At 44.9% G+C, this 12,936-nt stretch overlaps 1 protein-coding gene across 4 annotated transcripts in view; it reads right to left on the bottom strand.

Moving 5' to 3' along the window:
• c19h11orf54 (chromosome 19 C11orf54 homolog) overlaps positions 1-12,936 on the bottom strand; it is a 33,653-nt gene that overhangs the window by 20,393 nt on the left and 324 nt on the right. For 3 of the 4 annotated variants that reach the window (XM_072589581.1, XM_072589579.1, XM_072589580.1), the window contains exons 2-3: positions 8,606-8,704; positions 6,470-6,543 (exon numbers count right to left, since the gene is read on the bottom strand). In XM_072589581.1, coding sequence (XP_072445682.1) covers positions 6,470-6,543; positions 8,606-8,704 — 173 coding nt within the window. Of the gene's footprint in view, positions 1-6,469; positions 6,544-8,605; positions 8,705-12,710; positions 12,830-12,936 lie in introns of those variants that run through there. The other variant, XM_072589582.1, reaches the window with a different exon arrangement.

The raw sequence follows: 12,936 nt of genomic DNA on the forward strand, positions 1-12,936 counted from the left end.
ATTCCAACAGTGGCCTAACCAATGTCCTGTACAGCCACAACATGACCTCCCAAATCCTGTACTCAATACTCTGACCGATAAAGGAAAGCATACCATACGCCTTCTTCGCTATCCTATCTACCTGCAACTCTACTTTGAAGGAGCTATGAACCTGCACTCCAAGGTCTCTTTGTTCAGCAACACTCCCTCGGACCTTCTCACAAGACCATGGGTCTGCACTTGGAGAGTCTTGCTTCAATCTTTATTGGTTGAGCAGTGACTGTTGTAGCTGTACAGGCCCACACGGGAATGGCAGTCTCAGCTGCAGCAAGTGCACTTGAAGGTGCTGTCCTCCGGTGTTGTCTTGGTGCTGTTTTATCGGCGGGTGCCCTTTCCTTCAGCAGCAAGCCTCAGCTTCTGTTCTTCTCTTTTCACGCCTCTGTGTAATTCCAGCCTCCAGCCAGGGCGACCGCTTGCAATGTCCTCCCACCTCTCCATGTTCACGTTCAGTGGCTTCATGTCTCTCTTGAAGACATCTTTGAAATGAAGATGGGGCCGCCCTTGTGCTCTCTTGCTAGTTCCCCATATATCAGGTCTTTCGGGATTCTCCCATCTGACATGCAGTGTACGTGGCCCAGCCAGTGGAGACGGCAATGTTGGAGCAGGGTGAAGAGGCTGCGTATCTGGGCATGGGCCAGCACCTCATTATTGGCGACCCGGTCAGTCCACTTGATGTCTGGGATGCCTGAAGTCCTGGCAGGCTCTTGAAAAATGTCGATGAGGCGTTGTAGTTGCTCTTCTAAGTGTGTTGCCAATGCCGCATCATTTGAAAACACCATGTCCCTGATGAGTACTTCATGAACCTTGGTTTTCGCCCTCAGCCGAGACAGACAGAACAGCCTCCCGTCCGATCTGGTGTGGAGGTAGATACCATCAGTTGATGTTCCAAAAGTGTGCTTCAGCATGACTGTGAAGAAGATGCCAAACACGGTGGGGGCAATCTCACAGCCCTTCTTTACACCACTGCAAATTTTGAATGCCTCTGAAGAAGATCAGTCAAACTGAAAACACCCTTCATGTCTGCGTGGAATGACTGAACTATCCTGAAGAGCCTCGGGGGACAACCAATCCTGGCAAGGATTTTGAACAGAGCGTCTCTACTCACAAGGTCAAAGGTCTTCGTGAGGTCAATGAAGGTGACGTACAGTGGTTGTCTTTGCTATCTCTATTTCTCTTATAGCTGTCAAAGGGAGAAGATCACGTCAATTGTGGAGTGTTCTGACCTGAAACCACACCGAGTCTCAGGATATACCATTTTGATGATTTTCTGCCGTCTGTTCAGGAGGATGCGGGTGAAGACCTTCCCAATGATGCTCAGAAAGAGATTTCCCTGTCGTTGTTATAGTCGTATCTGTCCCCTCTATTCTTATACAGAACAACCTTGATTACCTGAACATCAATTATCCGAATAAGATCTCAACGTTACATCAAAGAGGTGTTACCGACACTAGTGCGACGATCACATCTTTTGTTTACAATTCTCTCGTCTGATCTCAGTCATAGAGATGTACAGCACAGAAACCGAGCCTTCGGTCCAACCTGTCCATGCCGACCAGATACCCCAACCCAATTTAATCCTACTTGCCAGCACCCGGCCCATATCCCTCCAAACCTTTCCCATTCATATACCCATCCAAATGCCTTTTAAATGTTGCAATTGTACCAGCCTTCACCACATCCTCTGGCAGTCCATTCCATACACGTACCACCCTCTGTGTGAAAAAGTTGCCCCTTAGGTCTCTTTTATATCTTTCCCCTCTCACCCTAAACCTATGCCCTCTATTTCTTGACTCCCCTATCCCAGGGAAAAGACTTTGTCTATCCATCCTATCCATGCCCCTCATGATTTTATAAACCGCTGTAAGGTCACCCCTCAGCCTCCGACGCTCCAGGGAAAACAGCTCCAGCCTATTCAACCTCTCTCTCTATAGCTCAAATCCTCCAACCTTGGCAACATCCTTGTAAATCTCCTCTGAATCCTTTCAAGTTTCACAGCATCTTTCCAATAGGAAGGAGACCAAAATTGCACGCAACATTCCAAAAGTGGCCTAACCAATGTCCTGTACAGCCACAACATGACTTCCCAATATTCTGACCAATAATGGAAAGCATACCAAATGCCTTCTTCACCATCCTATCTGCCTGCAACTCTACTTTCAAGGAGCTATGAACCTGCACTCCAGGGTTTCTTTCTTCAGCAACACCCTGAGGACCTTACCATTAAGTGTATAAGTCTTGCTAGATTTGCTTTCCCAAAATGCAGCACCTCTCATTTATCTGAATTAAACTCCATCTGCCACTCCTCAGCCTATTGGCCCATCTGATCAAGATCCCGTTGTAATCTGAGGTAACCTTCTTCACTGTCCCCTACGCCTCAAATTTTGGTGTCATCTGCAAACTTTTTAACTATACCTCTTATGCTCACATCTAAATCATTTACGTCAATGATGAAAAGTAGTGGATCCAGCACCGATCCTTGTGGCACTCCACTGGTCACAGGCCTCCAGTCTGGAAATCAACCCTCCACCACCACCCTCAGTTTTCATAGCAGTGTGAAAAGGGGATTCCCATATCTGACCTGATGGTAAAAGAAAAAGCTGCCAGTTTCCACGAATGAATTCAAGCCAAGAGTCCGGTCACAGCATATCGTCGGGCTGGTTACAGCGCTTCAAAGATGGTCACGGCATTCTTGGAGAGTACTGCATAAGAATTCAGATAGAAACTGCAATCCATCATCCGTGAAGAAAATTGTGAACTTGCACAACTTGACAATGCTGATGAAAGTGGATTGCTTTGGCATGCATTGCCAGCCAAAACACTTGAGTCCACCAAGGAAAAGCAAAGTATCGGGACATAAATTGCAGAAGGGTTGCTCTACAATTTTCCCTTGTGTCAATGCCACCGGCACTCAAATTAATGGTTGTCTGCATTGGCATTATTCTAATTCATGTTGCTTCAAGAACTGTGACAAGAACTCGTTTCCCGTGAAATACAAGTCACAAAACATGATATGAATGACATATCCAGTTTTTTCATCCTGGTTTCAGGAAGAATTTGTACCAGCCATCAGATTACATTTAGCAAGTATTGGACTCGAGCAACATGTCCTTCTGCTTACTGACAACGCAGGGTCACACAGTAACAAAAGGCTGCCAATTACAAACACCAGACAGCGCAGTCAAGTGTTTGTTTTTACTACCAAACACCACTTCAAAGTTACAGCCGCTCGATAATGGGATCATCACAATAATGAAGAAATATCATCACCGTAACATGTTGTGTGCTATCGTCGATGACGATAATGCAGACAAAGGATTGCTGCAAATTATTAAATCGTTCACAGTCAAGGACGCTTTGTTCATCATCGCTGAATCTTGGGATCGCATCAAGTCATCGACAATCATGCAGTGTTGGTAAAATGACTTCCATGTTGGTAGCTGTGACATGAAGAGGACACCCATCTAGATCAAAGGGTAACCACTGAAATCACCGAGAACCGCAGACAGCTGGGATTGGGAGATTTCATAGAGGCTGAGGTCAATGCTTGGGTAAACTGTGACAACGAAATTGGAACAGAGTCACTCAGCAATGGTCAGATTATCAACATAATCACGGAGGAACAACGGGAAAGTACGGATACTGTGGATGATAAGGAAAATCAGATAGCAACACCTCCTCCAGTCCCCATTAATGAAACTATCGACAGTTTGCAACTTTTCAGAGTAGTAGGAAGCACAAGATGAAGTCGATGCTGCTAAGTTGATGCATCTTCGTCAAATGTTATCATTGGCAAAAACAACAAAACACAAGCACCTCAAGCAACAGCAACTGGATATTTTCTTCAAAAAAATAATAACCAACCTCCACCTCAATGAATTTTATTTACACAAAAACTGATTTTATTTTTGAGCAATATCCAGTGTTTGTAAACATTTTGTCGATTGAATGAAATAAAAACTCTGTAAATTTTTTTTATGTAAGCTCAATATGGCTTCCTTTGTCTACAAATAAATCAGTTATCCAAACAAAATACTCCCCACCCATCTTGTTCGGATAATCGAGGCTGTTCTGTATAGGGTGACAATGTTGCAGTCTCATGTCTTACAATAATGCTCGCTCCCTTCGGCAGTCAGCAATGCATCCAGTTCCCCCATGACAGGCAGTGTCTGGCACGCTGTCCAAGATGCTATTTCCTCTGGAGTAGAGTTCAGAATAATGCTCCATCTCTCCACCTGCTTGCCTTTGTCTTTGATGGTCTCACTTGTTATCGTTTTTAGTGGTGCTATCCTGCTCTGGGTTGGATCGATGGTTTTCTTGATCCCCCTTGTATTCTCCACAGATGTTGCCTGTAACAAATGAATGCTTTCGCGTAGTTGCAGCCAGTAATCATTTGCGTGGTGTCTGGCTGTTTTCTGGGCCTTGCCTCTTGCTGTCCTTTGCATTACAGAACACCAGTTTCCCCAATTAGTATGTACTTGTTAAATACCTTTTAACTGGGCCGTTATCCCTTTAAGAAACTAATTGTCAAAACAGCGCTTAAGTGAAATTGCGCAAAAGAAATGAAACTCACAACAGCAGATAGTAAACAAATCTCACAATCCAGCCGCAGTAATCAGTTTAATATCCTGTATTCTTTTATTAAGTGCAGGTACAATTTCTAACTTACTTAGAGCATATAAGCCTAGTATATATTACTAACATTTACTAACTTAAAAGACAAAAGGACTAACACCTCTTAATTATGCAAGCAGACTGGACAAACACTCTTAATTCTATCAGAAGTAGCAGCCAGCACTTAGCACATGTTTTAACCATCTCCAGTCTCCCACTACAGAGGCCCCTCGAATCTTAGTATACTATAGATCAAAAGAAAATGTAACACCATAGTAATGGAATTTTAATATATGTCCGATTTCCTCCCACAATCCAAAGATGTGCAGTTCAGGTGAATTGGCCATGCTAAATTGCCCGTAGTATTAGGTGCATTAGTCAGAGGGAAATGGGTCTGGGTTACTCTTGGAGGGTCTGTGTGGACTGGTTGGGCCGAAGGGCCTGTTTCCACACTGTAGGGAATCTAATCATAAGTAGGAATGGTGTATAGAGGGGCTCATGTAAGAACTGTATTTCGGGATTCTACAACCGCCTCAAACTTGTGCCACTTGTGGTTGCTGAATAAAGGAGGTGATTTTCAGCACTCACTGATTTTGGTTATTAGTGAACTCAATCCCACAACTCACACCATTCCTCTCCACCACAACCCAACTGCCCATATTCCTTGCTGCTGAGCTGCTCCCTCCCCAGATATCACTCAGTTGAGACTGGGTCCTTAGATGGGTGCATTAGAGTATAACAGAATCCCTACTGTGTGGGAGCAAGCTGTTCAGTCCACTGAGTCAAAACTCACTCTCTGAAGAACATCCCACTCACCCCCATCCCTATAGCCCTGCATTTCTAATGGCTAATCCTCCTAACCAATACATCCCTGGACAGTATGAGCAATTTAGCATGGTTAATCCACCTAACCTGCACATTTTTAGATTGAGGGAGGAAATCGGAGCACCCAGAGGAAACCCACAGGGAGAACAGACAAACTCCACACAGACAGTCACCCGAGACTGGAATTAAACTCAGGTTCCTGATGCTGTGAGGCAGCAGTGCTAACCACTGAGCCACCATGCCTCATTACTGCCAGCAGCCATCACCTTCCCCAGTGATGCTGCTAACCAATGCAAAGCTGCTAATCTCTGACTGGCCAAGATCCTGCCACTGCCCAGTTAAATACCTGAACGACACAATCCAACAGGGTCTTTTGTAAAAAGACAACAGGGGGCTCTGACCAATACTCCAGCCACTGAGCGAGACTCTGGTCACCGCCATTAAACATAATTTGGCGTGCAATAATAATAGAAACTTGTCTCATTTTCATCCTCATACATAGATTTGACCCTCACTTACTTTAAATCTTTGTAACTGCACATTATGTAATAACTATCATTTTCTACTTATGATTTGGAGATGCTGGTGTTGGACTGGTGTGGACAAAGTTAAAAATCACACATTGCCAGGTTATAGTCCAACAGGTTTAATTGGAAGCAGTTGCTTTTGGAGCGCTGCTCCTTCATCATGCTCCTTCAACAACCACCTGATGAAGGAGCAGCGCTCCGAAAGCCAATGCTTCCAATTAAACCTGTTGGACTATAATCTGGTGTTGTGTGATTTTTAATTTTCTGCTTAAACAGTTTTTAGCAATAGTTGGGTCTGTGTTGATTATTTCTAAATTAAATCAGTCAAACTTAAAGGAGCTACACATAAGCTTCCAGATATCCTTAGTTCATGGCCACGAAGAGGCCACTCCAGTCATGACAGTTACCAGTGACTCTATGACTCTACGTCAATACCCAACAAGACTTATCAAAAGGACGCTTCTCACCTTCTCGGTTTGCGGAAGTGGTAGAAGATAATCAACTCCTCCCACATCTGCTATTCGAGGTTTCCCACATATCCCTGTTAAAAAAAAGACACACAATTTAATGCATTGAGAAACACAATTATCATACTTCATTTGGAAGCCCAAAATGAACTGAACTGGTGAAGGAACATATTATTGTAAGTACAAAGTGATTTTCTCTGTGAGTTTTGCCCCTCACAATTCTCCATGTCTTTGACACTGGAATAAGCTTCACTTCCTGTTCCGCCATTAACACCAATTCTTCCTGGCACCACACTTCAGTTGCAATAGTGTTTAAAATGTGTATAATGTGCATAACATGCAATGATTAACATGGCCTGGAACAGCCAGCCAGTTTTCAAACTAATCAACAGAGCAAAGTGTAATGATTCAAAGTTCCTTTTTTAACTGAGTCAGCAGAATATTAACTTGAGAAACATAAGAGTGCAATACCATTTCAGCTAAAAAAAAGACAAAGTAGTTGCATGTTGAAACAACAACTCTCAGCTAACAGAATAAAAGTCAAATTGCAAACGTGGCTGACAATGTCTGCTCATCCCTTCCTCTGTAAAAACAGTGTTTGTTAGATCAAATTCAAGCAAGATCACTCCATTCCAGGACTAATCAACCAGGCTTCAAGGCAGACTGGCAAAGACATACCTTAATTTTAACAGTGTATCTGGAACTAGCCACAGATTGTACTATTTTACAAACCAGGTTCTGGGAACAAAAGTTAAATGTAGAAGGAAATTAGGACAGATTTAGGAAAAATACTTAAGTTTTCACTGTTTTCACAAACGCATTTCTATAGGCAGTAACTCTGACAGTTTTGTATCCTGTTGTAAATAAAGATAAATATGTGATTGTCAAGGTGACCAGACATGCACAATTTAGAAAAAATGCTAACTCATTCTGGTGGAACTCTTCTGTTCGTTATTTCAACAAAATTTCATCATCCGTTCATTATATACAGATTGACAACTGTTAAAATAGAGAATTTTGTACCTAATAGTTTGTTTTATTGCATCCATTTTTCTGTATTTTGATTTTTAATTCTTCACAGAGTTCTTTCAGGTTAGATTTACCATCCAAGTAACACACACAATTGTATCTTTTTAATCTCATCAGAAGAGCATAAGTAACAGAAATAGGTCATTCAGCACATTGAGTTGCCTGCTCCTTTCAATGGGATCCTGGCTGGTCTGATAGTCCTTAACTCCACTTTCCTGACTTTTCCCCATAAACCCTGGATTCCCCAAATGATTGAAAATCTGTCTACCTCAGCCTTGAATGTATTTAATGATCCAGTCTCAACAGCCTTGTATGGTAAAGAATGTCCCATATTCATAACCCTCTGAGAGGTAATTCTTCCTCACCTGTATCTGAACTTTATGACCCCCTTATTCTAAGATTATGCTCTCTGATCCTAGACGTTTCCAAAGAGGGGAACAAACCATTCCACATTTACCCTGTCAAGTATTCTAAGAATCTTGTATGTTGCAATACGGTAGATTTCTATACCTCAAAGATTACAGGTCCAATCTACTCAATCTCTCCTCATAAACATGGTTCCTTCTGGTATCACCCTCGTGAACCTTCTCTGGACTGCCTTAACGTCAGGATATCTTGCGTTAAATTACGTGCCTAAAACTGTTCGCAGTATTCCAGCTGTGGTCTGACTAGTGCCTTGGAAAGTTTTAGCAAAACCTCCCTACTTTTATACTCCATTTGCTTTGAAACAATGATCAACATTCCATTTGCCTTTCCCATTACTTGCTGAACTTGGATGTTTGTATTTTGTGATTCATGGACAAGAATTCCCAAATCCCTTTGTTCTGTGGCTTTCTGCAGTCTTTCTCATTTGAATAATATCCAGTTCTTCTATTGGTCCTGACAAAGTTATGACCTCACATTATATCTATCTGCCAAGTTTATCCCCCACACACTTAACCTGTCTACATCCCTCAGCAGACTCTTCGTGTTGTTCTCGCCACTTGCCTTCCCACCAAGGGGAAGGGCTCATTGATGCTTTGCTATGTACATCCTACCTTTAAACTTAAGGATTGTATGAAGTATCATCGATTTTAAAAAGCTTTGGTAACTGGAGCTATACTTAACCTGCAGCAGCAAAAGTGAATGGTTCCTGTGAGAGGTCTGGGCAGTCCACCACTGACACCTGAACATTTGCAAAGTTTTTCTTCAGTCCTTCCTGCAATACTGAAAGGGAAACAACAGACTTATTTTACCTCAAATTGTTTTACCAGTTCATTTGCAGTACAGCAGAAAATAATGTTGTCATTTTGCACTCAGCAATGGCAGCCTGATCCAGTCAAGCACCCATTACATTTGTCAAATACAATAATCACCTCACAATATTTTTTGTTCACTTTCAAATAGCCTCATTCTTCCCTCTTGCTGGAAATATGAGTCCGTGGGGACTGGAGTTTCCAAAGTGGCAAGTGTCTGTCTTAAGACAAAGTGTAAAATAAGAACATAAGGAGCAAGCGTAAGCCATATGGCCCCTGGAGCTGCTCCACCATTCAATAAGATCATGGTTGATCTCTTTGTGAAGTTAGCTCCAATTACCCACTCACCCACCATAACCCTTTGGGTAAAGAAGTTCCTCCTCAACTCAGTATGAAATCTGCTCCTCTTTATTTTCAGGCTGGCTAACTGCATGGGGCATCACTACAGAACTGACTGCTGTCCAGCCTCTGCCAACGTGATGACTACCTTGTGTATGTCCCATCGCAACATACACCAATGGTTCAAACACAAACATTCCTGGCCTCAATTATTATTTGATACATTTGTTGAGCCACTCATTAATCACTAGACTGACTGCTTTTGGATTTAATCAAAATTAGCATTCTTGCACTTGATGCTGTTCCAACACATTTGTCAGTTGAGTATCTTCAGCAATAGAAACAAGTAGTGCTGGAAAAACTCAACAGATCTGGCAGTATCTTGGATGCTGACACAGAGTTAACACTAAGAGCCCAAAATCATTAAAGAGTTGCTGACTTTCTTCAACTCTTTGTATTTTTTATTTCAGAATTGCAGCATTTTGCTTTAAATTAGATAACTTGAATGCGGAGGAGATTTACCAAGAAACTGCCTGGCTGGACAGTTTCAGTTATTAGAAGTATACAGTTAATGGTAGGGCCCTGGGGTGTGTCACCGAACAAAGAGTCATAGGGGGGTAGGTTGGGTGTGTTTTGACTAAGGTAAACTCGATGGTCAGAAAAGCCTTTTTCTATGCTGTAGATCTCCATAGCTTTGGGTTTTGGCACAGCCAGTTATTTACAATTGCAGCTACCAGGAAGAGTTTATCATAAGGAATCACATTTAACTTGTCCCAGCGGTAAAAGGTGGCAGTGCAGTTCACATGAGTTAGAAACTTGTTTTGCAAAAATGTCATATGTTCAAGCTTAATCTTGCCTCCAAGATCAGTCCGTTTGCATTTGAAGTTGAACAAACCAATTTCCTCATTCCCCTCAGAGGGAACTGATGAATAAATATTTTATTCTCAACAGCAGGACAGCATGATGTTTGTGAGGTAAAAACAATGACTGCAGATGCTGGAAACCAGATTTTGGATTAGTGGTGCTGGAAGAGCACAGCAGTTCAGGCAGCATCCAAGGAGCAGCGAAAATCGACGTTTCGGGCAAAAGCCCTTCATCAGGAATAAAGGCAGAGAGCCTGGAGCATGGAGACATAAGCTAGAGGAGGGTGGGGGTGGGGAGAAAGTAGCAAAGAGTACAATAGGTGAGTGGGGGAGGGAATGAAGGTGATAGGTCAGGGAGGAAAGGGTGGAGTGGATAGGTGGAAAAGGAAATAGGCAGGTAGGACAAGTCCGGACAAGTCATGGGGACAGTGCTGAGCTGGAAGTTTGGAACTAGGGTGAGGTGGGGGAAGGGGAAATGAGGAAACTGGTGAAGTCCACATTGATGCCCTGGGGTTGAAGTGTTCCGAGGCAGAAGATGAGGCGTTCTTCCTCCAGGCGTCTGGTGGTACGCCAACTCGAGGACACCTCTTCCTACTGCCCCCTCAACCATGACCCCACCCCCATCACCAAACCATCATCTCCCAGACCCTACAGAACCACATCACCTCAGGAGATCTCCCACCCACAGTTTCCAACCTCATAGTCCGGGAACCCCGCACTGCCAGATTCTACCTCCTTCCCAAGATCCACAAGGCTGACCACCCTGGCTGACCCATTGTCTCAGCTTGCTCCTGCCCCACTGAACTCATCTCTACCTACCTCGACACTGTCCTATCCCCCTTAGTCCAGGAACTCCCCACATACGTTCAAGACACCACCCACGCCCTCCACCTCCTCCAAGACTTCCATTTCCCCGGCCCCCAACGCCTCATCTTCACCATGGATATCCAATCCCTCTACACCTCCATCCGCCATGACCAGGGTCTCCAAGCCCTCAATTTTTTCCTCTCCGGACGTCCCCAACAGTACCCTTCCCCCGACACTCATTCGTTTGGCCGAACTGGTCCTCACCCTTAACAATTTCTCCTTCGAACCCTCCCACTTCCTCCAGACCAAAGGTGTAGCCATAGGCACACATATGGGCCCCAGCTATGCCTGTCTCTTTGTTGGCTACGTAGAACAGTTGATCTTCCGTAATTACACCGGCACCACTCCCCACCTCTTCCTCCGCTACACTGATGACTGCATTGGTGCCACCTCGTACTCCAGCAAGGAGACTGAGCAATTCATCAACTTCACCAACACATTCCACCCTGACCTTAAATTTACCTGGACCATCTCTGACACCTCCCTCTCCTTACTGGACCTCTCCATCTCCATCAATGACGACCGACTTGACACTGACATTTTTTACAAACCCACCGACTCCCACAGCTACCTGGATTACACCTCTTCCCACCCTATCTCTTGCAAAGATGCCATCCCATATTCCCAATTCCTTCGCCTCCGCCATATCTGCTCCCAGGAGGACCAGTTCCACCTCAGAACACACCAGATGGCCTCCTACTTTAGAGACCACAATTTCCCTTCCCACGTGGTTAAAGATGCCCTCCAACGCATCTCGTCCACATCCCGCACCTCCGCCCTCAGACCCCATCCCTCCAACCGTAACAAGGACAGAACGCCCCGGTACTCACCTTCCACCCTACCAACCTTCGCATAAACCAAATCATCCGCTGACATTTCCGCCACCTCTAAACAGACCCCACCACCAGGAATATATTTCCCTCCCCACCCCTTTCCTCCTTCCGCAAAGACCATTCCCTCTATGACTACCTGGACCTGGTCAGGTCCACACCCCCCTACAACCCACCTTCCCATCCTGGCACCTTCCCCTGCCACCGCAGGAACTGTAAAACCTGCACCCACACCTCCTCCCTCACCTCTATCCAAGGCCCTAAAGGAGCCTTCCCCATCCAAAGTTTTACCTGCACATCCACCAATGTCATTTATTGTATCCATTGCTCCCGATGTGGCCTCCTCTACATTGGGGAGACTAGGCACCTCCTAGCAGAGCGCTTTAGGGAACATCTCCGAGACACCCGCACCAATCAACCACACCGCCCCATGGCCCAACATTTCAACTCCCCCTCCCACTCTGCCGAGGACATGGAGGTCCTGGGCCTCCTTCACCGCTGCTCCCTCACCACCAGACGCCTGGAGGAAGAACGCCTCATCTTCTGCCTCAGAACACTTCAACCCCAGGGCATCAATGTGGACTTCAACAGTTTCCTCCTTTCCCCTTCCCCCACCTCACCCTAGTTCCAAACTTCCAGCTCAGCACTGTCCCCATGACTTGTCCTACCTGCCTATCTCCTTTTCCACCTATCCACTCCACCCTCTCCTCTCTGACCTATCACCTTCATCCCCTCCCCCACTCACCTATTGTACTCTATGCTACTTTCTCCCCACCCCCCCCCCCCTCCTCCCCCTCTCTCCCCCTCTAGCTTCAGGCTCACTGTCTTTATTCCTGATGAAGGGCCCGAAACGTCGATTTCGCTGCTCCTCGGATGCTGCCTGAACTGCTGTGCTCTTCCAGCACCACTAATCCGGAAACATGATGTTTGTGCTTTAATGGTCCCTGGACCGCCCCGTGCAACGCGCTCAGAACCACGATCACCATTCGGGACGGTATTCCTTCTACATTGTAAATGGGATTCCCACCCCAATTGCAAACCGTGCGGATAATCGCTGTGAAACATCCCAGTGCTTTACCTTGGCAAAGCTCCTGCAAATTTGGGACGTGAAAAACAGACTTCTCAATCCTTGCAGCCATTGCACTCAATCCTGTCCGACTATGAAGCTTCCCAGCGAATGGTGGGAGTGAGTTTTATTCAGACTGTGGTTACTTATTTTCCAGGATCTGGTTAAAATTGGGAGCCAATCCTGTACAGTCTGCAATAAAAACAAACTTCACTCCGAGCCCATCGCCAGAAGGTGG

Source organism: Chiloscyllium punctatum, chromosome 19, assembly GCF_047496795.1.
Source record: "Chiloscyllium punctatum isolate Juve2018m chromosome 19, sChiPun1.3, whole genome shotgun sequence".
Lineage (NCBI taxonomy): Eukaryota > Metazoa > Chordata > Chondrichthyes > Orectolobiformes > Hemiscylliidae > Chiloscyllium > Chiloscyllium punctatum.